At 40.9% G+C, this 27,473-nt stretch overlaps 1 protein-coding gene across 1 annotated transcript; it reads right to left on the reverse strand.

Annotated features, from left to right (window-relative positions):
• On the reverse strand, window positions 1-27,447 carry CRTAP (cartilage associated protein). Its single transcript, XM_090049789.1, has 8 exons — window positions 27,288-27,447; window positions 26,113-26,242; window positions 23,370-23,519; window positions 22,420-22,591; window positions 18,800-18,928; window positions 16,939-17,084; window positions 12,828-12,911; window positions 1-2,530 (listed from the first exon to the last, which is right to left on the reverse strand). The coding sequence occupies exons 1-8, from the start codon at window positions 27,401-27,403 to the stop codon at window positions 2,471-2,473; spliced, it is 987 nt and encodes a 328-aa protein (XP_089905915.1). The 5' UTR covers window positions 27,404-27,447; the 3' UTR covers window positions 1-2,470.
• Window positions 27,448-27,473: the final 26 nt, after the last annotated feature.

The raw sequence follows: 27,473 nt of genomic DNA on the forward strand, positions 1-27,473 counted from the left end.
ATCTTTAAGGCACTTTATTTTTGTAATACAGTAGCACCTAGTGGCCCCAAAAAAGAATTGTCCACCAAGTTAGGCACCATACAAACAAGCAATTGGCAGATGTTCCTCGTTCTACAGAAATGACAAGTAGGTTTGGCAAAACAAAAGAACAAAAAAAATAAAACCAAAAGAAGAACCAAAATTGTAATAACAATAACAAAGGCAAATGTGCATTAAAACATCCTCTTTTAAATTGCCTCAACACCATTTGTAATACGAGCTGCCAAGTCAAGAGACCCACAGCAAATAAGACATTCAGCCAGATGATTTTAATTTCAGGGGCAAATTTCTGGAGGGAGTAGCTGGAGAACATCCTTCCACATCTCTCTGAGAGCCAAAGAGAGGACAGAACTCCAAAGTGGCCGCTTCTCCAAAATTTAATACTAAACACATTTATTTCTTGAAAACAGAATAACCCAGTAGGATACTGACCATAAGATAATATAATGGTATGTATAGAATGAAAGCTACCTTACAATAAACTGTTTACATTTTTTAAAAGGCAAAGAAGTTGAATTTGCACAAAAGTTACAATAAATACAAGCACAATGTTGTGAAGAACAATAATAAGTGCAAGGAAATCTGAAATGTGCCACCTCTGCCGAAGCAGTTAGGCACTGAGTAAGGCCAAATTTTCCTATTATATGGTCATAAATTCAATGAAGCTGATGGAGTTATGCTGGATTTAGTGTTATGACTGTGTACAGATTTTGGCTCACTGGCTTCAATGGATTAATCAGGATTTACACTGGAGAATCTGAGGTGAGTATATATCTCTAATCATATTTCAAAATATTCCATTCTGACTAGGGACTGAAGGATAACCAAAGACACTTCTTCCTTAAACTGTGGTTTTCCTTTGGTTCTCTGGTGTAGTTGGGATCAAACACACAAGTGAATTTGCAGCAGTGATGGGTGGTTCAGCAAGATTTCACATTCTTTTTACTGAATTTGCTCTCACGGTTTAGCTGCTCACATTGGATATCCAAGCAAGAGCTCAGTTTAGTTCATGCAAGGGGCTAAATACCCTTGTCTCCAATTAAAGGGAACAGGGCTTACTCCCTGGCAGGAGCCAGTCTTAGAAAAAGAAAGATATGAAATGCAAAGCCAAAATCCCAGCTTTGTTAAAGTGAATGGGCCTTTTTTGCTATTAATTTCAATAGAACAGTATTTTACCAGTTACATTTAAATATTTGTGGCTTTAGAAACACTTATGCAACATGATCTTGACCTGTATATAATAGACATGTCATCTTTTCAGTCTCCCAACACTCTTTCTACCTACCACTAGCAGGTGGCAGTTAAATGCTTCCTGTGCTGACCGAATATTTTTACCTTTATTTCCTTTTATGAGTAAAAATATGCAGGCTGCTCAAACTGAAACAGCTTGATCATACACACCATTATTTGTATTTTTACAAGATTAAATCTTCACATGGGCAAGGATTACCTATGAAAGCAGATATCTGCAGGACTGAGCTTGAAATGACGGAGCAAGAAATGAGAAGAGCAGGAAGGACAGAGTTGATTCAATAAATAGCTAAGTGACCTCCTGCTTCATGTCATAGAACCTCACTTTTTTTTTAAAAGATCAGAATTACCAACAGAAGGAAATTCTCAAAGCCAATGTAAAAGTAGAGCTGTGCTTTGTTTAAAACCTTATTTGAGGTCTGGAACAGTTTTCCTGTGTAATGTGCTGGCAACTTTCTGATGCCCTGAGATTTCCAATAATTTTACCGTTTATCATGGGGAAAGCCCTACTCAAACAATATTGTTACACACCTCAGACAATCTTCACAGTTGGCACACCCTCCTCAATAACTTATTTCAGTGGTTTTCAAACTTCATAAAAAGCACAGAACCCTTTCATACTACTTCTCTTGCCGCAGAACCACTACCCCTATCCTAAAGATTGATGTGGAGCCAGGTGACCTGGCCGGACAATGGTGGCACACCATCATCCAGCCAGTTCTGCCATTACTTCTGGTCTCTTTGCTGAACCCCGATAAACTATCACTGACCCCCAAAATTCTGCGGACCACGGTTTGAAAACCACTGGCTTAATTCATAACCTGGCAAAAACCCTTCAGAGTTGGCCTATTATAATTTACTAGAGCAATTTGAGTGAAAAGCTCAATGACAGTTCAGAGATTCTGAAGAGCTTGTTTTTGTTTTTAAATACTATTTTAAAGAAATTGAAGTCAAGATCAAATCACATGTGCCTCACATGTATTTGAAAACATACAAGCCACGCTTGTGAAAAGGTCAGTGCAACATGGTGGTAATGCCATGGAAGTGATTCTTGTGAGCTTTGACTGAGCTTAAAAGTACAACTTCAAGGTGTTGCTAACATGAGTTACAAATACAGAAGATGATATGAAGGAACAACAGTGGATCTTCACTTAAAAAGAGAGAAATGTGGTTTTATTCATCAGGATTCGCTGTTCTCATCCACTTCTAGGAGTTCATCTAGGAATTCTACAACTTCACCCTAAAAAGATTCAAGTTAAGCAGGAAACAAGTTAATTATTGACAGTAAAATGACTGAGTAAAATGCTGGACATCTCAACCAAGAACTAAGCTGCAGCAAAAGCTATCAAGGACAGACTTGTTCTATGTAGCACTTTACACATGTTCAAGTTATCACAAAGAGCTGTTACAAGTAATGAAATGACCCAGACTGGTGTCAAGCACTGTCTAGAAGCAAAATACAGACATTAACAAAGGAAAATATGATCCACAGTAGGGTTATAGAGTTTTAAATACGGTATGCTTAAGGAAATTTCTAGATTACAAGAAAAATAAGCAGACAGACATTTTCAGCTTACACAAAAACATCCAATAAAATTAAGAAGTTGCAACTTCACATTGAAAATCAAAACACTTTAGAAACCTCAGAAATTCAAAGTAAACATTCTGCAAACAGCTCTTAACTTTAATCTTGAATCATAGCCTGTTCTCCCAATGAATAAACCTGCTCCATGTGTTCACCATTCCTCACAACATACATCTTCCATATTTCAAGTACAAATCCACAACTTTAAGTACAGCTAAAAATATTATAAAACAGAGTTTTTGTGATCTCTTCGTGATTGGAATCATAGGGTTCTGATTTGTGGAAACACAGAGCCAGAATTAATGCTGAAGAATTTTTACTTTTATGTTCTAATTTAACTGAAATTTTTTTCAGCACCATACTTTTTTCTGCACAAAATTTAAAAACCTAATTTTTTTTTTTTTTAGCTATAAAGATCGATCCTTTTAGCTATAAAGATCGATCCTGGCTTGCATTAAGCTTCAGTCATTTCCCACACTGTACCCTGCCAACAGGGGTGGAAATGGTGCACTTGCATTCTCCCTACCCCACTTTGATTCATGCTTCACCCAAAGTATAAAACCAACTGTCTGGCAGTGGCAGAAACATTTCTAGGCAGGAAATGCTGAGGGAGTCAACTTACCTCATGGCTCATTATAATCTACCTAATTCCCTTCTAAACTCTTCATTGCACAGGAGTTAATGACCCTCTCTTCTTTTTAGTAGTCTTGTTGTTCCACCAATCAAGTTATTCTTTGTTCTACAATTCTGCTGTCTGTTAGCTCCTCCTGGTAACATAGCTCCTATTTCACAGCCCTGCAGGTTGTTTTCAACTCATTCCAATGAAGTTAAAGATTAAAATGAAAACAAATATAACTAAATAACACAGCCCTAGGCCACTAGCTTATTAGTACAGCTTCTAGTTTATTTTTAACTGGAGAAAAACATGTGTTGTTTCATACATGATGATGCACCTCACCATCTGTACCCTCCTGTTTTCAAAATTCTAGATCGGGGTGGGCAAAATGCGACCCAGGGGCTGGATGCGGCCTGCCAGGCCATTCTATCCGGCCCACGGGGCCCCCCCCCCCAAAATTAAGAAAAATAATATTTATCTGCCCCTGACTGCCTGTCAGGTGGTCTTCGATGGCTTGCCAAAACTCAGCAAGCGGCCCTCTGACCAAAATAATTGCCCACCCCTGTTCTAGATCTACCCCTGTCTGCAAATTCATCATTGCCTTGGCACATTCTACTTATTCCTAAACCCTCCTCCCATGTACTTCTTGATATCTGCAGTACTGTTCCTCTTCAGATGCTTCTATGGACCTCAAAACATCCCCTCAAAACATTTTGCCTTGCATTCAAGTCATCATTGATCAGCTCCTCTTCTTTTGACCCACCCACACTCATTCTAGTGCTGGTTAAAGCTTGGAATTTCTTTCTTACAGGAAATTCTGTTTGTTTGGGAAACAGCTACTCTAAATTTGACCAAAAACAAAAATTCAAGGTTTCCCATAAGAGACAGCTGAGAGAATGACATATTTATAGCAATGACAATGGTTCAATGTTGACGTCATATGTTATTTTATAAAATAAGACAAGAAGTGTCCAACAACAATATGTTTCAAAATGATCCCTCCCCAAAAGTTCAACATACTTTGTTAATATTTGAAACAAAAATCTAAATCAGCTTTTTTATTTTTGGAAAGTATTCTATTGAAAAATCTGAATGGTTTGTTATGGTTAAGAACTAGGAATATCATAATTAATATAATATTTGTTTTCAACACAGTGGATCTTTATTTGAACTGTCATTCTTTTCTTTCTTTTATTTTTTTATTCTTTCCATTGACTATATTCATTTTCTAGGTATACTGGCTGTAGACTATGAAGTTTGGAGCATTGTTTTTCCTTATACCTGTAAAGCATCATGCTGCATTATGGTGCAAGAAAAGGTGTTTACAATGGTAGCTAAATTTTAAGCAAGTTTTTGTCTGAGAATGTATTCATCATAAGGCACAGAGCACACCAAAAGATCCAACAGTGGTTTGAATCTAGACATTTTTTTCATTCCCCTGAACAGATGGGGAAAGAGATTATATCCTCCGTGGTCAGTAAAAGGAATGTAAAGAATTGAGGTAGTTCTGGTTATTTTAAGCATATTTTATAAGCATATTATGGTCATGATTAAAATAATATCAAGTTCTTTAAAACTGGGAATTAGCAAGAACAAAAATAATCTGAAACAAAATAATAAATAGGATGGTAGCCTTATGAAATAAGTGCTGCTCTTGCTCCTACTTCATAGTTCTGTCTTAAAGTTTTGCTGGAGCTTCTGCAAACTATAAAGTGGTTTCAGCAGTTCCTGAAGGATGATAGTTTATTTTACTTTTAACTCACTAGAAACATCTGTGCATTCAATTCAATAACAGTGGACGAAACAAATATTACCAGGTGCTTCATGGTCTCTATTTATCATTTTGGTTTAAAGCAGCTTAAGCAATACTGAAAAGGGTAAAAATGTCTCTGTAGTTAAAAAATAGTTAAATTTTGTTAAAAATACTTTGAATCAATACAGCCTTCCATCTGGCAGTCTTAAAACACTTTACAAATATGAATAAATAAAGCCTCCCAACACTCTAGTGGAAACTATCATCACCTAAATGTTATGGATAGAGAAACCAAGGTGAAAGAAGTGTTGTCTCAAATTTTCAAGGATAATCTCTAAATTTGCCTGAGTAAGATGCTGGGTGCATGTCTTAAGAGTTGAGCAGTTGCATCTCCTACTGACGACTCACTGTAGTTATTAGCATTCAGAGGTCCTTGATTTAGCTCAGATTTTTTTTTCGATGTCTTAATAATATATAAAAATGGAACAGGATGAAAAAGGAATTTTCTTTTCAGTGTACCTACAAAAAAGGCAACCTTCAAAAGCTAGATGAAATGGGAAGGGGATGAAATTCTGACAGCATTATCTCCAATATGAGCATAGTTGGTGGAGAACACACTCCCCACATCACTGCTGTGATTTAAATAACCTGACTTCCTCAAGCTCTGACGATAAAAATCATAACTGATTTCACATTACATGCATTTATGGAATTTTATGCCCTACTCCTTATCAATAATACAGTATGTTCCAAAGACATTGATGCTCTGGCCAGAGTTCAGAGCCTTTTGTTTGGACCCAAAAGCGTGTCAAAGTTGCATAAAAACAAGTAGTACTTAAAAAGAAGGTGCTATATGGGAATAAGAAAGAAATAAGTATATTTGACCAAAATCTTACATTGTCTAAAACTCAAATAGGTTTTAATATCTAAGGAGAAATGAAAAAAAAAATTAGTATGGAGTACAAATCCACAGACTGAGCACAAATAAAGTACCCAGAAAATCTGCTGCACCTGAATTGCAAACAAATATGTTTTTGCCTGCTCCTGTCATCAGAAGAGGAAACATTTGTATATTATACATATTTTGGGTGGTGTCCACATAGAAAGGCAGTCTAGGTTATAGTGGAATGTTAGAAGAGCTCATTACATTAGCATGCTAAAACCTATGAATAGAGATCACGAGCCTTGACCCATTAGCACCTACATGACAGGGCATCATCTCTTTGTTGGGAATGCAGAACTGAAATAAAAAGGCATTTTGCATTACAGAGGTTAGCAAATGTTTCACGAGTGTTAATTCTAATGAAAACAGCTTCTTGTCAATAGATGCTAATAGTTTCATACCGGCCTGATTGTGGGAAGTGCTTAATACCTCCTACAAAATACTTAGTGCCCCCAGCTCTCCGAGTGAACAATACATATAATGACAGTAATGTTGCCTCAAATTAGGTTACCTTGGGAACTGAAGCCAGAATATAAATTCACAAGTATTTACTACTTCAGATTAAATGACTTGTCAACTACCAGAGAGGCAGTTTCACCACTAGCCAGGAACAACACGCATACTACATTAGTGTGGGTTACATTAATATGGCATATGGAGGCCATGGTTATTAATCTGGATCTGAAATAAACATACATAGCAAGTGGTCAGCCTATTACCTTGATGACACCAAGATAAATTACTCAGAAATTATCCTGAAAAGGAAATATGAGGCCCTAGATTTTATTTTATTTTTTTACAAGTTAATTGTTCAGGCAACACTTAAAACAGCTCACCATGTCATTATGCGGAAAAAGATATAAACCCCTTAAATTACTTCTGATAGATATGGATGGTGTTAAAACCTATGCTTGGGGTTTTATCCCATGTTTGTGTATCAATGTTCTCAATTCCTGATGTAATATTACATTTACACATGCACACACAGAGCAAATACACATATGACACAAAGTTATAAAGTACAACCATTTAGAAGCAGCATCAGCATTCAAGAAACGTCCAGCCAATTTATGGTTCATTACAGCCCACTTGAGGCTGACAGTTGAGCAATTCTATCCTTCCAGCATGTACCAGCAATATTGGGCCAGCACTCTGCACCATAGAAAGGAAAGGTACATTTGAACCCCAACTATTTATGTATGCAAATACATATATGGAGATATTATACTCATATAAAAAAGCAACAGGAAAAGACAAAGATGCCAATATTTCTTCATCTCTTATTTAGTATGAAAATATTATCATCATTATTATAATTATTGTTACTATTATTGTTGTTATTGCTACTATTATTAGTAACAACTGCAATAACAATAATAAAAATACTTGTGGTTCTTTGTAATTCAAATTGACCAAGTACAAATCTCTCAAAATATCATTTTAAAACACAGAATATATGGACCAGGAGCTCAACTTTTATAAGTAGGTCCATCTCTCAAAGTTAGAACTAGAGCAGATTACAGCATCTGAAGATCGGGCCCATTAACAGCAATGCAAAGATACTATTCATTTTGCTGTTTTAAAATCTATGTAATTCATATAACCCCCAACATTTAAATTAAGTCCTCTAAGGATCCTTCTTATACAGGGTATTCATTACATGTCTGAACAGAAATCAAGATGTATCATTATTCCTGTGCCAAGCCTACTTTTGAGTAATAACTTTGCAAGAATGACAGCACTGTGTAATGTTCTTGTAACTTTATTGTGGAAACTCAATACGGATATTTAATAATAAGTACTTAAAAAAACATATTTTATAGTGAGTTGGTGTTAATATTTTCTGTCACCTCTCATACATTAAATTTTTGAAATAGAGTTTTTCATTTCCGTGTGGAAAAACATTAATAAAGTAACAGGAATGAGGCAGTATTTCTGAATGACACATGCAAAAATCATTAATGTGTACTCAGGCCCCTGTAACTTCTGCATTGTTGTTGGAAGAAGCAACTTGTTCACACTTGCTTTACTACTGGGGTTTAAAAAGGCATGTGTGGTGCAGGACAAAAGAGCAGGAGAGAATTAACTATGTGATTTGAGAATTAAGATACCTTCCACCGAGAAAGAAACTGCTCATCAAGTGAGTCCTTTTAATAGACAACTGCTCAATCAAAAACTGATGGTGAAGTAATTTCCTTTTCATATTACAACATAGGGTGTGTGGCTTACAGGTGATGCTACTTGATAGCAACATTAATCCACGACAAGTCACAGAAGACGTGGTCTACTGCCTGGCAAGGAAGTGGGAGTGAGTGGGGGTATGAAGAAACATGGGGAAAAAAATTTGTAATGAAGGAAGTGAATAGGGACTGGGGAGGTTAGAAACTGAGGCTGGGTAGGGCAGGGCAAGCATGCTTTTCTAAGTAAGGAGCAGAAGAATGGAGAGAGTGGAGTGCGGTGAAATTTTTAAATTTTGGGGTATTTTTAGGGAGTTTTTGTTACGTTATCTTGAAAGTTTATCTGTTTTTATAAGTTAACATTGTCTTTTATTGTAAGTCATCCTAAGCCTTTTTTTAGGAAGGGCACCATAAAAATCTAAAATAAATAAGAAATCTGTGATTTTAAAATGTATAAGTCAAAGGGAAGTTTTCTCCCTTCTTTCCAATTGTTAATATAACAAGTTTTCCTGTAACACTCACTATGTTGTGTTTCCTTCAACTCTCCTGTCAATTTGGGGCAGAATTTTTGATCTTCCAGCCTGTTTGTTCCCTCTTACTAGAGCTGCCTACTTTAGGGTTCCCTCAGTACCATCCCAATCACTCTCCAGCAGCTGGCCAAGATATGCACCACAGGCTTGCACCACTTTAGAGCAGATTGTTTTAAAGACTATAGACTTCTTGCAAACAAAGAATTAATTCCAGAGATATGGGCACTTTGCAGGGAAAGACAATCCCCAGCAATCATAAAGACTAAGTACAGACAGTCAAAAAGCCAGAGGCTGAATAGATTTAATCTTTGCAGGTTAGTCTAAACCACGTAGACTAAACCAAGAAGCAAGTGAACAGACATTCACTTCTGATTCTGGAAACGCAGCTACATGCCTGAATTGGCTCAGGCAAGAAGTTGGGGGGTGCTACAGCACACTTCCCAGCCACTGCCAAAGGGAAGAGAGGAAAGATGCCCTCCAAGGCTTCCTCCCCCGCTCCCTGCTTAAGTGGTTAAGTCCCCTCCCTTGGGTGTGGCCAGGAGGCTGAGGCCACAGGAAGAGGGACTTTAAATCCCCCTCCTGGGCTACACCCAACCGCAGTTTGCAATGAGGGAATAGTCCCTGCTGGGGGCGGGGGGGAGCTAAGGGGTGGCGGGGCATGGCCATGCCCCAGTCAAGGGCTTGCACACTGAGGTGGGGAGTCCCTCCCTGGGTGCATGGATTGCAGCCCTGGTCTGCCTTGAGGAGAGAGGGGCAGACCCTGCCAGGCCCCTGCCCCTTATTCGAGCAGAGCGGGGTCATGGCTACGCCCAAGCTGGGAGCTAGCAGGCTGAAGCAGGGAGGGAGGCATACCCTGGCTGGAGTCCCTTGCAGGCAGGGGCAGGGGTTTAAACACCTCTCCCTCCCCTCTGCCTCAGCCTGCCAGTCTGGCCAGCCTCTAGCCATGACCCTTCTCTAGCAGGGAGCAAAGGAAAAGCCTGAGGGGCAGCTCCACCCCACCAGGCAGACTGGGGTTTACAGTCAGGTTTCCCACCCCCACCTGCTTCTCAGCCAGGCAGAGCAGTGATAGTGCTCCAGCTAGGGAGAAGAACGGTGGGGCCAACAAAGCAGACAGCACAGCCCAGGGCTGCAAAGCATCCTGGGATGCTGGGGGACTGAGAGTTAACTTAAACCGGGAAGGGATTTGAGACAGAAACTTTATAAACTGATTTGACCTAAATCAGTTAAATCTGATACGACATCTAACCAGGTTTATCTTAAACTGGTTTTGGCCATTTTGTAAGTGTTTTAAGTGCACTGAACTTCTGTTACAGGTTTAAACTGGTTTCTGGTCACTTAAACTGGTTTATGTGTCAATTGAAGGCAGTTCAATATAAATAACTCAGCCCATTGCTGTTCCTATGGACCTTACACTTAGAGTGACTCTGCTTCTATTATCTCAGCTTATGGAAAAGGAGGAGGAGGGGAGGGGGGGGGGACTGGCTGGATTGAAGGTAAATGTGACCCTTCCCTCACAAAACAGAAATGGCAGTACAGCTCTTAACCTTTTCTGCCTCTTTTGGGGACCTTGGATGCTTCTGTAGCTAGAAGGAGCTTGTGGTAAACAAGGAATAAGGCGCCAGAACTGATGCAGAACAACAAAAGGCAATGCTCCACTGGGACCTGCAAGTGCTAGCCACAAAGCCCTGCAGGTTTTTCCACAGAAGTGCGGGTATGTGTGAAACCTTCTTCAGACTTCACCAGGCCCTGGTTATTTTGTTCCAAAGCACTCACCACATACGATTTTCCTGATCACCTCCTGCAAAACTCATCTCGACTATAGTAATGTGTTGTTTCATGGGGAATATGTTATAGATTACTTTAATAACAGATGAAATAGAAGAGTTACTGCCAGAAAAACCCCCCAAAAGCTTATTCCGTATGCAGTGCATGGTGCTAAAGGTGGTCTCCATAATCCCTTCTACAGCAATGTGTCAAAGACCATCATGGAGGAATGTTTCCCTCCCTCCTTAGTTACTTCTTTCAGTTATAAAGTAGAAGCTAAGCAAAGAGAAAATTACAAAACAAGTTTATTCTTAAGCCTGAAGTAAAATATGGTGGCTAACCCTGGTATTTGCACATAAGAACAGGGTATATAAAAAGTAACATATTTACTTAAATTCAAGATGAGGTTTTTTTCCTCATTTTCCCCACCCCATTGCCTCTATTCTACTCCATGCAGCCTCTGCCCCCCTAACCTCCCTCCCTGCTTCTTAACCTCTGTCTCCAGCAGGGCTCAGGTGCACTGCAGCCAAGGCACGGAGCATGTGGCTGCTCTGGCTCCAGCCCCATCCAGTAGCAGTGACAGTGGTGACAGCAGCTCCAGCTCAAGCTCCAACACCAGGTCCCAGGTGGAGCTGCTGCAATAGCTGCTGTGTAGCTGGGCTGGGGCTGGAGCAATCATATACTCTATGCCCCAGGCTAGAGCAAGACTAGACCCCGGCCAGAGGTGGAGCCTAAGTGGCAAGATGAGGGGACGGGGGGCAGTGTTGAGGGAGGCAGGCACCAGGAGGATGCAGGCGCACAGGGGACAAGTAACAGGGGTGCAGGCACCACAGTGCAGGGTGCAGACACTGGGGAGGGGCAAGTGGTATGGGGACAGGGGTCAGACTCTTTGAGTCCTGCACTGCCTACCTTCCCAGCTGCAGTGGTGGGGGAATGAATTTAAGACGACCCTCCAATAACAAGATACTATGCAACTCTTTATAGACATACTGTACTTCTGAAGTAACATATTAACCAAACACAACCTAAAGTTTTTTTCTAAACCTAATCCTTTAGGAAGCCTTATAACATGGTCTGTTATACAGTTTGAACTAGTAGCAGCAACTGAAGATTTTTTCCATCTTTCTAAAGTCTCATAATTTAGCTGTGGAACACTATCTTTAGCAAAGGTTTAGGTCACTCAAACACTAAATAAAGCTCAGATTTGTAACTGCTTCTAAAATTTAAAATATTGTTTTTGTCACAGAGTCAAAAAATCACAAAGGTGACTTCTATCTTCTCTTACATTTAACTAGAGAACACTCCAACAGTAGCTGTAACATGGAATATATGTCCTAGGTTTCAATCTTAAGGATAGTGTAACTCTAATATATATTACATACAGCATTTATTTTTATACCAGAAGTGAGCTATTCCTAACTTTAATATGGAGAAGGGAAGATGAGGACCACACACAGTTTCAACTGAAAGGTAGTTTGTTTTTTTAAACCATGATTTATATTTTTTTCCAGCTGTATAGAAGAAAAAAATATGGCCTTTCACCAATTTAGCTATTTTCCTGAACAGAAGAAGTACATATATCATTTCATGCTGCATAGCAATCATGCTGTGTCATAGCATCATGTCAATTGACCATGAATGCCAAGCAATCAAGAAATAAGCGATGACCAAAATGCAATGGTGCAATAAGAAATAATTAAGTTAACATGACTAAATTCTAACTTTCTTCAGAGAGTCACTACTTCTACTGGGACAAAATGAGAATAACTTTGAAATCTAGTTTAAGCTAAATTAAATAGCCTGGAAAAAACTTTTATAAGATATATGCACGACTTTTGCTCCCCCTGGTGTTTCAGTTTTGTGCTGCAGAAAATACTAGTAAATTCATTATACAGAATGTGGAGCATATAAAACTGTTATCTTTGGGTTAATAGCATGTCTTGTTCTTTAAAAAAATAAATAATCTGCTGTAGACTTTTCTGAAACTCATATTGAAAGGAAATTCATAGTTATAAGTAGGTCGACCATTTTCATAGCAAGAATTATTTTCATCGTCATGCATATGGCACTGCATTTCATTTAGGATATTATGGAATCTTACATATATCACATTTATTTTGGTGTTGGCAGCACTATTTTTAATACTGTCTTCCACTAGCAAACTCTTACCTCATCATCATCCATTAAATGTTGCTTTGCAAATTCATACATTTCCATCTGAAGTGTGGTTATGTTGTAATATCTAACTGCATCCTATTAAAAAAGAATATGTATTATATTAAGGCAATAAGACGTTGAGAACTTTTTGTTCTGAAACTTTCCCAAGTTATCAGATATCATCTTTGCCTATTCAAAAAAAGCCAATTGTAGACTCAGCATTCTGAGTTGATTTTAAGACTATCCCATGAGGAAGAACACACCTGTAAAAGGAAGATGGCAACAAAAACATAGACTATACAATATTTTCTTCACAGTGTACCTTGTCATGCTGAAAACAGATCTAATATTTTTGGTATTTCAAAAATAGCCTATCTGGGAATAAAGGTAGTAGAGCCCTAATGCAGCAGCTATAAGGTCAGACTACCTGTGGTGTTAGCATAGATGTTCATGGAGAGAGTGCTGTGGTCTCCTTCTACGCTAGCTGCAGAAAAGGGATAATGCCTGTCTGGGGCTGAGTATACAGCATGTAAAGTCAGTCTACAGTCTGGTTTTGCATGGTCCTCTTTTCAGTGCTCTGAGTAGATCACCACCACCTGGCCTATAGCAAACAGCTGCAACTTCTCTTGGTATTGCCATATACAGTACTGTCTGAAGGATGAACATAGCCCCTGAGGGCCCTATCCCCTGCAACTCCTAGTGGATTTCCAGATGCAAGTTAAGGTGCCAGTTTTGATCTATAAAGCCCTAAATGGCCTGTGACCTACATGCCTAAGGGACTGCCTTCTCCCATATGTTTCACTGCAATCCCTAAGGTCAACCAAGAGGAATCTCTTGCAAGTAGCATAAGAATACTAAGTCACACTGGCAAAAAAGTGTAGGAAGTTCTCACCAGTTGTTCCTTAGCTCTGAAACTCCCTCCCTTTTGTTGGGAACTATGGTGTATAAAATCACTTAAATAAACAAACAAACTGCTTGGGGGGCAAAAAAGATCATCTGCGGGATTATGATGTGATTTGCTGGGCAGTGCCTGCCCTTGCCCCTGCCCCAGGTCCAGCCCCACTCCCTCCCTCACTGTGGGGGCCTCAAAAACAAGCATATTTTACTCATCTCTCGAGGAGCGAAGTACCAACAAATACAGCTGGACACATTTAAAATATTATACATGCACAGGTAAATTAGCTGTAGTCCTCAAACTTCTGGACAGTTGTCTATGAATCCTTCTGTTTCACAGCACAGAGACCTTACTCTCAGTTCTCTTACTGCACATGCCAAATACATTTTCAAATGTCTGAACCTTGCATTTGTGGTTACTGCAAAACTCTGCTCCCTACAGGCCCTTGAGATACATTTAAGACCAAGCCAAGTTTAAGGTTCTATTTGGAAAAAGTTACCATATAATGTATTTTCCTGTGACCCAGATATTTTCCCTCAAAACCAGTTGGGGAAAATTGGGGGATGCATTATGTGAGGAAAAGGACTCGTCATGGGGATAGAAATTTGATGGGGGAGGGACAGAGCACTGGCAGTGTTAATTACTATCAAACTGGGAGCCATAACAATTAACATTGCTACTGCCATTGCTCCCTTCCATCACCCCCTCTCTCCTACAGCCCAACTTTCAGACTCATGAGGAGTGCCCCATCCCATCCATACACCCCACATGTGGGGTGGTCCATGGTCAGACCCAGCGCATAGCCCTGGACCTGGCATGCCAGATCTGACCCTGTGCACTGGCTTTGGAGCCATGTGCCAGATTGGTGCCTGGTACACTGAGTCTAGTACTGGCTGGATCAGCAGGCAGCCTCGGATCTGCTGTGTTAGATTGGCCCTGTTGCATGGTCCCAGATTTGCTAAGTCAGATTGGGCTGTGGGCCCCAACCAGAACACGGTGCTGGCAACAGTCTCAGGAGTGGGCTCACTCTCTAGTGGCCGCAGCTCAGATGGCATTGATCAGATATTTTTTGTCATGGTACCTTTAAAAAAAACACGGTGGGAGTTATATTCAGGGGTGCATTGTATGCATGAAAATGTGGTAAAAATGACATCTATGGGGGCAGATGTAAGCTCAGACTGGCATCTGCTGACTGTCATGATAAAATGCATTTTTACTGCATTTTACTTGAGTTCCCTGGGCTGTACTGGCTTTGCAGGGCCAACAGTCTTTGCTGTAAAGGCAACTCAAATGTTGCATCTAGTTCAACCTCCATCCCCACCCAGCAACCTTTAACGCAAATGTGGCAGTGCTTTTAAATACAAATTTGTAAATTGAAACTCGGGTAAACACAACCCATCTTCAACGTGGACACTGGCTAGTACTACCCAAGTGCCGTTACTCCTGCTGTGCCTTCTCACAATTTCCTCACCTCCTCAGAAGGCACTACACAAGAATTCAGAGTGACTCAACTTACTGCAGTGCATGTATTCCTACAAGTCTTTGTGTTAAATGCAACGGTGTGTAGGACCATCAAAGATGCAGCACCTCCAATGTTATTTCAGTGTCACTGCTTTTACTTGAGCTAAGCTGACTCAACAAAAGTAACATGAGCTTGGAATGAAGTCATACCTTAATGAGAAAGTAAAATTGCACATTGTATTCTATACTACTCATCAACTGATGTCCAGTCGGTTACATGTGAGCAAACCTGATGATGATCACAGAACTACACAGGGGTAATTAATAATCTAATCTGCCTTTAGAATCTTAGTGCTTGGCAGAAACAAACTAGTAAGAAACTAGTCTGATTCTTAGATTCAGCCTGAGCTGGATGGGCAGGCAAAAATTAAAAAGGAAAAACAAAACAAGAGCAAAAACAAACTTTAACTTGTAAACTGAACTTACTTCATCCATTCAACATCTCTCTACATTTGATATGGCAGAGACTAAGAGCTCAGAACCCTACCATAACACTTTTGCATACATACTTTTCAAAGTACAGACACACTTTCTTGATTTCTTGCTGCACTGATTTGTAACGTGGCTCAGGCAGACTCTGTTAAAAGAATAACTCTTTTTTTAAAGAAAGAATTCTAGCTTATATGAGTAAGTGCAATACAGCCATGGCCATCCCTAGGGGATGCAAATCAGGGTGACTGCCCTGGGCCCCGCAGAGCTGGATGGAGTGGCTGCAGCGACTCTGCGCTGCCGCTGGCTCTGAATCCAGCCACTTGCTACTTCCCCACCACCACTGCCATTGCCATAGCAGTAGCAGTTTCTTCGAGTCCAGGGTGTGTGGGATAAGAGTGGGAGCGGGGCCCCACATGGGCTGATTTGCCCCAGGCCCTGCCCCCTGCTTGGGTTGGCTCTGAATACAGCACACACACCTACTCACTCTGACTGAAAATTAAAAAAACAACCCCCCCCAAAAAAGCTTTTTAACATGATTTGTCCCTATCTACAATAGCTAAACTGAGTTCTAAGCTAGTGTAAAAAGTAGGGGTGAATCAATAAAGATTTTTTGGGCCAATACTGATGGCCAATTATTGATCAGCCATAAAAGCCAATACTGACCTGATTGCCAATATGCAGCCTGGAGAGCAGTGTCCAGCTGGTAAGTCTGTTGGGGGCAGGGGGGTGGAGTGTGTGGGGGGGACATATTGAGGCCCCTGTGGTGACAGAGGGAGTGGGATGGGGGCTGGGGCAGATGCTGCCCAGCCAGGGTGGGGTGGGGCATGGGATGGAGCTGGTAACTTGTCTGGGGGGCATGGGGCGGCCGGGACGGGACGGGGCTTCTGCCACTGTGTGCATCCCTGGGGGAGGCATGGGGGGCATATGACCCCTGGATCTATCCATGGGGTGAGGGTGGACTGCTGCTGTGCGCTCAGGCTTGGGGCTTCTCCAGTCTCTTCCTAGTGGCTGAGCTCAGACTGGGCAGGAGGGGAAGGCAGCGGCACTGGGAGGTGAGGTCTATGGCAAATTTTGGGCTCTAGCCCTCCCCACAGAATAAAGAATTATGGAAACCTTGTTCTACACAGGTTGCCTGGCACAATAAACAGATATTTCACAAACTGTGTTTGACGGAAAAAAATGCTAAATAATTCTTCTATATCAAAACTTACATTTTCTTGGATTATGGGGCAATATCAGAATGTATTTTGGAGGTAGTTTATCCATTAAACCTACCGGTCTAGGCTGGAAATCTTCCTCTGAGAGTCCCCATTTGTCTTTATGATATTTATAATATTCCATGTTCTGTTTCATTACTTGATCTTTCTGGTCAAAGAGCATGTAGCTAGCAACACAAGAAGCTGCATTCTTCATGTCATTCACTAAATTAATTACAGGAGGAAAAAGTAAATAAGCAAATGGTCTCCACTTCCCTTTATTATGCAAACTCATGACATTCAGAGGGAGACAGAATCAGTTTTCCTCTCAACCATACAAAACAGCAGAGACTCCCACAGGTTGGGTAATCTTCCCCTTATCTTGTGGCATTTCTACAGGCAGGGGGTTGAACTGGATGACCTCTGAAGGTCCCTTCCAGCCCCAGGTCTCTATGATTCTATGATAACTGAAGCCCAAACAGATGAAGAGACTTGCCCAATATGATACAGGAAGGCCATGGAATTGGGTACTGGGGCCTTCCTACCCCTGTGTGCTAGGACTGGGTTACGGGGTGCTGGCACCACCCCCTCCTGTCCCCTTTGCACCAGCACTGGGACCTGGAGGTCTGACACTGCCTTCTGCCTCCCGCAAATTGGGATTGAACCCTAGGGCCAGGTGCTGCCCCTGCCCAGCCCTGTGCACTGGGATTGGATGCCAGATCCAGTACACAGGATCTGGGGCTTCCTATGGGTCCGGAGGTTTGGCAGGATAGGAGCAATACTATCACTCCCCCACCACCAAATTTCTGGACTCGTGAGGAGCTCCGCTGTCTGGAAGATACAATGCCATGGGCAAGATCTGACTTGTGGGCTGGAGGCTGAGCACTCCTGGTTTAACTTATTAGCAAAACTACCCAGTCAATCCTGATACAACCACAAGACATAACACTCTAATCCACCACAGATAAAGCAGGGAGACCATGGTGGCCAATGTCCTGCTGCTACAAAGGTTGTTAAAAAACACTTGAGAGATCCAAAGAAGAGTGTCAACCCCGACTACAGAGGATGACAAAAACCCTAAAGATGAGTAATAGCACTACCTTACCTCACAGGGGTCTTGTGGCAATTTAGGGCTCAGATACTACAGTAATGGAGTAATGGAGGATAGGATAGTCACTTCATATATTTCACATAGGTGAAAAAAAATCTCTAGCTTATCTCTAAGAAGGGTAGAGCAATTTGTTTAACCTGTAAAAGTGATAAGGAATTTGACAGACTAAATCACACTTCTTCTGCAAATGTCTATTTGAAATGCAAATTCTATCATTTCTCTACTTGGAGCCTGAGTAGAGAGGAGTAATGGCCAGACATTTCCCTTGATTCCTGCCACTGCTTACAGACATGAAACCCTCCCCCAAAAAACAGCGATTTACTTTCAGCTCGGCAAGCCCCCATGCCAAGTGCAGCGCATACCCAGAAGAGGCATTGTGTTAGTTTGAGCTGGTTCACCCAACATCTGTATAGATCAATATGCTTCAGTGATTCAATCTTCTATTAGATAGAAGCCCCCAAAAAACCCTGATCTATACTGATGTTGGGGAATGAGGTCAAACTGAGGCACACTTCCTCTTCCAGTAAAGCACTTCCCCAACCCCTCTGCCCCAAAGTCTGTCAGTGATTTAAGATAAGAACTGAGAGGATCATCCTTGTTAGGATCTGGCCTTAAAATGACTTGTATTCTGTTCTTCTTTTGCCTTTGGGGGCTTTTTTCCCTTGGATGTCAGCAACAGTTACACACAAAAGAGGAGACTTCAATTTTGAGGCCTGGAATAGATTAACTACAGATTCGAGAAGTCAGTGGAAGCCATTAATTCTGAGACAAACTAGGAAGGAAGAAAACTTGCCTGTATCATCACACCTATATTTAAATCACTACTTACATTTATAATAGGCAAACTGTAAATAATGGTACATGGTTGCTACGAACTTCTCTACAACGAAGCCTCCAATGACTGGTGTCAGGTTACTTTCACACTGCACTTTGCATTCAAGGACTTCAATATAGTGATCTAAAGAAAAATAGAAACCATAAAAAAGCAATCTGTCATTTCTTAGATGTGACCTCCAGCCAGGTCCCCAAAGTATTTTGGCTCTATACTGATCCCTGTGGCTGGACACCAAAGGCCTAACTTTTAGTGGTATGGAGTGCTCACCGTTCTAAATGACCTATAGGAGAGGTGTTGGTGCTCAGCATGTCTACATGATTAGGATTAAGACATTTACATCAAAAACAGCAATCCCAGTAAACAGGTTTTACTGATCCCTATAGACAGCCTGTGGTGAGACTCTTTACATCAAATGAAATGGACTACTGTTGTATGTGTAATGTATATTAGATATTTTTAACAATGATATTTTCGGATGGCTAGTAAGTTTATTTTGTACAAAAAGTAGTAAATAAAATTGCAAGACTGGTATGCTACACTAGTTTCTCTCTCTTCTGTATGGCATCAGATATCAACTTCCAAATCTATGAATAACTGTCTGGTATTATAGCCCAATGTGCAGATTCAATCTTCCTCATCTGGGCATTTGTAAAGATTGCAGCTTTCAATTAAGTGCTGTGCCGTTTGTTGGACACCACATTCACACTGGGGGCTGTCCAAGATGTTCATCTTGTGAAGTGTTGTTTTCACATGTCTGTATCCAGATCTCACTATTCAGCTTGACCCACACATCTCTGTCAAGGTCACGCCCAATCGGAACTCATTTGGTGTTAGTATAAAATGCTGTAGGAATAGGTCTTTCCCAGTAGTTGGCCCTCTCCATTGCTGGCTATAGGCTTGGTTCAGCATCCCCAGTCTCTTTCAGGAGCTTGTGAGCTTCATGTATAAACGGTTTATGGCTTTTAAGCCTCTTAAAGCCTCTATCTATTTGGATCTTCAGGTAACAATTGATGAAGCAGGTGATTTTCATCCTCTCTTGCCTGCATTGCCAGTAATGATGTTAGGGCCTGTCTTACATCACTTGGTCTAATGCTTGGGGGCATTTATACACATACCCTTTTGTCCTGTGACATGCTGGAGATCTGCCACTTGGGAGCAGACTTGATTAATCAAGTTTGCTCCACACATGAGCTGATGCAAACTGCACTGTGCTGCATGCAGGTGTATAAGCAGCAAAATGCATGTCAGCATGCAGAAAATGACAGCGGCACACTTTTGAACTAAAGCACCTTCTATGTGTTTTAGTTCAAAAGCATACCACTGCCATTTTCTCAGTGCTGATGTGCATTCTGCCACTTATACAACTGTGGGTGCTTTTCAAAGCACCCAGTGCTGTGGCACTTTTATCTGTAAAAATGCCCTGAGAGTACAGGGAGTACATCTGCTTGTAAGTTGTGCAGCCAGTACACTGTTGGAATGTACTGGAATGAATCCCAGTACACTGTTAAGCAGTGTCAAGCTTTTTAGTGTGACAACTTCTCATGGTGCCTCCCATGAATAACTATAAAGTAAAACTAAAAATCACTACCAGGGCAATCATACTTTTGTTTTTTTCCATTTCAATACAATGTACTTACCAATTTTGATATATTAATTACAGGATGAACCAGAGCAACCTCTCTTACCTATAAAGGGTTCCTACTTCTCCTATGTTGAAGGATATATATACCTCACTCAAGCAATCAGTGCTGGAACACATCACCAGGAAAATGAAACCATGTGCAATCCTTCTACAAGAAACACATATAGAGCAGCTTTGGAAGATGCAACTTTCAGGCTACAGACTTGCAGACTCTATCACCAGCAAGATCCAGGATCATTAGAAACCTGCCATACACTACCAACGGACATAACACCTCTCAAAGTGCAACATAATCATCAATATATACAAGGCCCTCTCTGCCATGTTGTCAGTCACATCCCTGCCTCTTTACAACCAGACAACCTTATATGCTAGTGTCTAAATTGACAATGCCAAGATTGGGGATACTCTGTTAATAGTAGCAAAGGAGACAATCTCTGTCTCTGGGCAAGTCAGAATGATATAACCCTTGTATATAACCCAAAGGAGCCATGTACCTTCCACTCTGGAAATTGGAACATTCAGAAAAACCCAGAACTTGACTAGTGGAAGGGTGACTTGAGTAAAATACCGATAAGAAAAGCACTTGCCAAGTTTCCATCATCTCAGCAAAGGCTCTTACTCATCGGCATTGACAATATGATTTTTCAGCCGACACCATCTAGACCAACACGAAGATAAACTTTAAAAAGGCAGATTGGCAGAAATACACTACATTACTGTTATGTCCAAAAGAAATATCAGTGATATTACAAAACAGCCCTACAGAGGGTACCTTTTGGCCTCTCATTGTTTTGCCTTCCTCTCTGAATAAAAATAAACAGATGACAATATGCTGATGGGTTTTGTTCACCGAATATCTTTCATTCAGAAAGAGCCTAAATTGTGATTTATAAATTTATTTATAAAGCACAGAACAGCTGAGCAGAACAGGTTAGGACCAAAATAAATACATCACTTTATGATACATCCCTAGAAAGCTTGTCTCCTTCATAGATCTTGAAATCCTTGCCATCAATAACCCTTTAAGCATCAATACCCACATACAGTAGGCATTAGAAGGCATGGACAAATATGCTTTTGTAACAGCTTCAAAATGAGAGGAGTTGGTGCTGTCCAGGACCTTCTTCAGCAATCCGTCACAGAGGATGATTGTCTTCCATGATTGTCTTATCTGTGTGTCCAAAGATGGCTGATGAGGCCTATCCAGGATCAATAGTCTCTACTGCAGCTCAGACATGCATTTCTGTGTGCAGTGGGTGGCACTAGATTCTTGATTTACCCCATAACACACCATTTCTGTCACTCCCATTTTTTCATCTCCTGTTGTTGTCATGAGGTTTCAGAGTACTGAGATCCCTGCAGCACACTCTTCCTCCATTTGGAGTGGTCTGGGCAATAGTCTCCCAAGACCTGGCATTGATATTGCATTTTTTTAAGTTGGCCTTGAGGACCAAGGCAAGGGAAGTTTAGTTTAGATATCAGGAAAAAACTCTCACTAGAAGGGTAGTAAAGCACTGGAACAGGTTATTCAGAGAGGTTGTGGAAACTCCATCCCTGGAGGTCTTGAAGACCTGGCTAGACAAAGCCTTGGCTGGGATGATCTAATTGGGGATTACCCTGCTTGGAGCAGAAGTTGGACTAGATGACCTCCTAAGGTCCCTTCCAACCCTAATTTTCTATGATTCCATGATACGTCCCTGAAGTGCTTTTTCTGCCCTCTTCTTGAGCATATGCCTTGGCTGAGTTCAAAAGCACACAACAGCAGTTAACGCTGTAACAAGTATTATGTCTAAATAAGCCCACAGTAATACAAGTTAAATCTCCCTCACTTTGACCCTGAATGAAGCAGTATAAAGTTGAAGCGGTTTTGCTACACTTATATTGCTACATGCTCATGCAGCTATAAGTGACAAGTAAAATATTAATTCAAGACTCCTTTGCAGGAATTAAGGTCCTGTGAACTACTTACCTGCTATCGAGAGATAAAACTCTTTAAAATCTTTAATTTCCCGGGAACCTTCACAGGTTGCTATGCAGTCATCATAAGCTTTGAAAAAATCAGGAAGTGCCAGCTCCATATCTGAGATGGATGTCTTCCAGTTATCTCCATTGTATGCTCTCACTGCCCTGACAAAGAGATTCTGGAAACCAGGCAGAAATGAGATGCATTAGTTTCTAACCTGTGAAACAGTAGTAGTGTTAAGAGATCTATCTAGTGGTTAACTTCTGAGCTATGTAAGTGTTCACAGTATCAAAATCTGAGATAACTAGGACAGTAAGCAAGTCATTCAGACGTCACTGAAAACAGATATCTTAACAATTGATTGAGGCTCAGTTTTCAATTATAGTACAACTTCAGTTATTCAAATACCTAGGAACAATCAAGGAAATTTTTCAGGTATTTAACAGAGAGCAGATGCTGTGATTTCATTTCAGATATTTGAGGCCCTTGCAGTGGAGACTACAATGTAACCATGAGCTGCAAACAATTGTTAAGAAATGTATTTTCAGTGATGTCTGAATGGCTTGCTTACTGTCCTGGTTATCTCAGATTCTAATACTGTGCATACTTACATAGCTGAGTAACTGCTATGTATACACTTGCTTAAACCTACCAATTTCAATGGACTACTCTTACACAATCTTACTAAAAGCTTAGACCCAAGCAGGATCTGAGCTTTAGTTTGAACACTATTATATGTAGGCTACTTGGATTTCCAGGACAGTGAAATAAACGGCAAGAATTACGGACCGTGAAAAGAAGAAAATAAAAAGAACAGAGGGATGTTTTGGAGGAAAACAGGGAGTGAGTTGAGAATCAGACAGAAAATTGAGAGGAAGATCATACTGGAGGATAAAGACCTTGACCAAATTCATGGAGAGGTACTCAGGAGAACAGACGATGGGTAGAGAATATACCTCAAATGATTTTGTTTCCAAGTCTTTAATGTACTCCTCGGCATCAGGCATGCTCTTGTAGTAAGCCATATTCCTTTGCATCATTTCATCATCTGGATGCATCAGAAGGAATGTGTGAGCTGCTGCAATGGCTTTGGGAAGATTATTGGCCTAAAACGGCAAGAAAAGAAGCTTTTAAAAAGAAGTTTGTTTGTTAAAGTTTGTCTGTTCTTCTGTCGTCAAACTTTCCCTCAGTGTTTCTCTCTGTATATATTTATGTTCAATATGCAGAATTAATTAAGTTATGGAAACTTAATTCCATTTGCAATGCCTACCTTAGAAACAACAAATTCATATCAAAGTGAGCCAGCAGGAAAATATAGTTTAAAAATTAACAACCCCCCCATATTTTAATAAACAGAATCACATTCAACATTGGAATAACCAGAATAAGACACACATTTTCCTTGCAGGTTTGAAGAGGAGTTTTCCCTAATCTTGTTCTTTTTTTCAGCAGGACTATCATTTTTGGCATCTACCACAGCAAAAGAAATGTGCATTCATTTTGAAATTATATCCCAGGTGTACTGCAAGGCATGCAGACATGCCATATTTTTGATCATAGCAGATCACTTGACTCCCTATTGCCCACCTACTCTAAACTTATTTTAAAGCACTGGTGTCAAACTCACCCCATGCCCTGGGCTGGATTCAGACCAAGGGACTTCATGTGGATTGGATCCCCAGGGTACATGGTGGGTCTAGCAGGACTGGTAAAAGTAAGCCAAGTGGTTGGTTGCTATGGCAGAGGCAGGGCAAACAGCTGCAGTCAAGTGGATATATGGTGAACAGCAGTGGCCTCAAGAGTCCGCAAAGTGAGTGGGGCAGTGCAGGCATAGCCCTCATGTCCATCATGGTCACTGATGTCATGACAGATCCCATGCCCTTAATTCCCTGGCCCATGCCAGTAGTCCAGCAGGCTGGATGTAGCAGCTACAGGAGCCTGATCCATCATGAGAGTTGTAAGTTTGACACCCCTGTATTGAAGTATTATATTTGATCTGGTTTCTTTAAGTGTTGACCCAGAAGAAGACACTGTCTATGAATAAAGCAACTTAAAGTTTGAATAACTTATAATAAACGCTATAAAGTGCGTAAAGTGCTATATTTTGGGGCATGAAAAAGAAACAAGATACCTACTATCCAGAAAAAAGATGATAGAGGAAAACAAAGTAAATTTATGAAGCCACAGCTCCAGTGAGGGAGCAGCCTAAAGTGTCAGCAGAATAAAGCCGACGTGATTCTTATTAGATCTATTGTTACCACCCAGTTCAGCGTATTTCATTCATTTGTTATTGCTGCAAATGGAATCTAAGATTATTAATCAGAGAGAACGGAGAAAATATAGTTTTATTTTTCCCCACCAGTTCATGAAACTGACAAGGCAAAAAAAATTAACATGTTCTTCTGTAAGGTCACACTAATTACTCACATGAACCTCTGGGTGCTGTATTAGGCTCAGAATCTGACAGGTTCTTTTGTTATCTGTGGAGCTCATTCATAGAGTAACGGGAGAGGAAAACTATTAGCAAAAATAGGAACACGTTGTTTAAAACTTACAACATGGCAGCTGGACTCCTGTACAGATGCATCCTTTGGTAAGATTTCTTGTTTAATTGACCAGATTTTAAATTGACATAGTTTGTTTAAAGCCACATTAGAACTAATAAGCTAAACATGTATTTCTAACCTAAAACTTTGTGTCGGGGCAAAAAAACCTAAACCAAAAAAAAAAAGAAAAAGAAATAACTGAACATGTTTATAGGTCATAAATCATTCTCTCTCCATGCTATGACAAGTCAAGATCCAACAAGTACAGTCAAAGAGGTCCTTATAATAATTGAAACAATTTATGCCAGGGGTGCCTCTACCTGTGGGCCAAATGCAGCCCACAGAGCCATGCAATCTGGCTTGCAGGGCTCCCCAGGGGTCTGGAAATTTAGCAAAGGGGAGTGGTGGCAATTAACACTGCCACTACTCCTCTGCCACCAAATTTCCAAGTCCCACGTGGCTCAATTAGTCCTGGGCCATCTCCACATGGCTTGACCAATCCCCAACTATTCCTGCCCTGGGTGCTGGATCAGGTTCTGGCTATGACCACCCTGTGTGCCAGACTGAGCATGTGGATCAGATCCAGGCCATGGATAAACGTGGCAACACTTCTCAAGCCCTCGGGCAAAAAGCTTAGGCACCATTAGTTTATGCAAACAGACTTTGTAAAACCATGACCAAAGGTAGAACAAGCACACCACAAAACTCTCAGAAAACTCAGATACCAAGAAATGGAGTATCACCCTTAAAACTAGCTTTGCTGCTCGTCAGCTCTAACTGTCAAAGGCCTGGAATGTAGCCAGGAGCATTTCCTGCCCTGCTCATAGTTATGTGCTTGTCCAGACATAGCTAAATGCAAGGGGAAAATCTCAGCTGCAGTTTCGTCAAATACCCATTTCTGCTTCTCCTCCTGGGCTGTCTGCTTCAAGCTTATTTGCTGGTAGGATGAGATTTATTTATCTTTTGCTTAGTTTAGGATTTTTTTTTAGACTCAGCTTGCTTCATTTAAAAAAAAAAGAAAAAGAAAAATGCAGCAGATTGAAGAATGACAGACTCAGCCCTCAAGAGGAGCAAGCTCAAGGAAAAAAAGATGTCTGCTCCTGGGACCCAAGACGTGGCAAGATTTCTCTGCCGTTCACAAATACAAACTCACCCTAAAAAGTTTTACTCTGTGTTGACAGAGAGAGTAGGGAGAGAGGGAATAAACGGCAGACATTTCTTTGTTAACAAAAACCTTCAATGCAGAAACGGTTCTTGGCCAGTGATTTCTATCTGTAAAATTCCTAGAGGGCAGAACCCATGCACTTAAAATTGGCAATAGAGTTAAAAAGTGAATTACACATATAACTCAAACAACATGAGAGTAAGAGACACCAACCTATATAGCCTAGAGCATTACTTAATATGTCCCATCAAAAGAATTAATGTAGTAGCTTAAAGGATGACAAGTGTGCTCCCCCAGAGCACACTTACAAATAAATTGCTGGCAGTTCTGGACTGGGGACACTTATATAGAAACAGATTTTACTCCAATACATTTACTAATTTGATATGTACTTTGCAAACTCTTAATTCATTGCATGGGGAATGGATAATGAAGGCAAGCAGGATGAAGGATGAGTGGTGAAGTATGGGATAAAGTGGCTTCTGTGTATTGGTTTAAAAATCAGGAGAGTGACTATTTTTCAAAGGGATGGCCTCTATTTGGCACCTCGTGCCCGCTAACTGCCATCCAACAGGAAGTTACCTATGGAGACAAGACCTTACCAATTTTTTTGGTACAATCTAAGATACAAATTTAGACTCACATAGCCATGCCACACATTAGCATGCTTCTTTCTGTATAAAAGGACTTTTTTCAGTTTGCTTTATTTCAGGTGAGAAAAGATTTAAGCTATAACAAAACAGCCCCACTACAGTGGAGCAAAAATGTCCTTAGGAGTGCTACAGCTGTATGTTTTGTACAAGTTTCCCCATATAGCAAAGGCATTTAAACAAATAAAGCGAGCTTTCAAGCAGCAGTTCTAAAGAATATCATATCTTACAATGCTATACCATGAATAAAACTTTTTAGGCTGGTATCCCAGAAAAAGTAGGTCCCATCTTTCTTCCTCTCCCCCATTTTTCTCTCTGGGTAACCTGTTCCAGTGCTTTACTATCCTCCTAGTCAGAAAGTTTTTCCTAATATCTAACCTAAACTTCCCTTACCTTGGTGCTCAAGGCTAACTTCAAAAAATGCAACCCCAATGTCAATTTGTGAGAGACTATTGCCCAGGACTGCTCCAAATGGAGGAAGACTCTGGAGATACCACCACCCCCCTCGGTCACCTGCTCCTGTGCAGGCGGCCTCCAGCGGCATCAGCCCTGCGGAAGCTGTAGCGCTCGTACTGCGCGCCCGCCGCCGCCAGCACGGCCAGAGCCAGCAGCGCCCGCGCGGCGCCCATCGCCCCGCGCACGACAGCTCAGCACTGCGGCTCCGCGGGCCGGGGCGGAGCGGGCCGGGCCGGGCCGGGG

Source organism: Crocodylus siamensis, chromosome 5 (assembly GCF_052110815.1).
Source record: "Crocodylus siamensis isolate JL-2025a chromosome 5, ASM5211081v1, whole genome shotgun sequence".
NCBI lineage: Eukaryota > Metazoa > Chordata > Crocodylia > Crocodylidae > Crocodylus > Crocodylus siamensis.

Excerpts from the sequence above, each read along its gene's own strand:
- CRTAP (XM_090049789.1), bottom strand. The coding sequence starts at position 27,403 with ATGGGCGCCGCGCGGGCGCTGCTGGCTCTGGCCGTGCTGGCGGCGGCG. Across the intron at positions 23,520-26,112 it reads ACAGAGTAAAACTTTTTAGG|GCCAATAATCTTCCCAAAGC; the intron begins GTGAGTTTGTAT and ends TTGCCGTTTTAG. Across the intron at positions 2,531-12,827 it reads ATTTAATGGATGATGATGAG|GGTGAAGTTGTAGAATTCCT; the intron begins GTAAGAGTTTGC and ends GAATCTTTTTAG.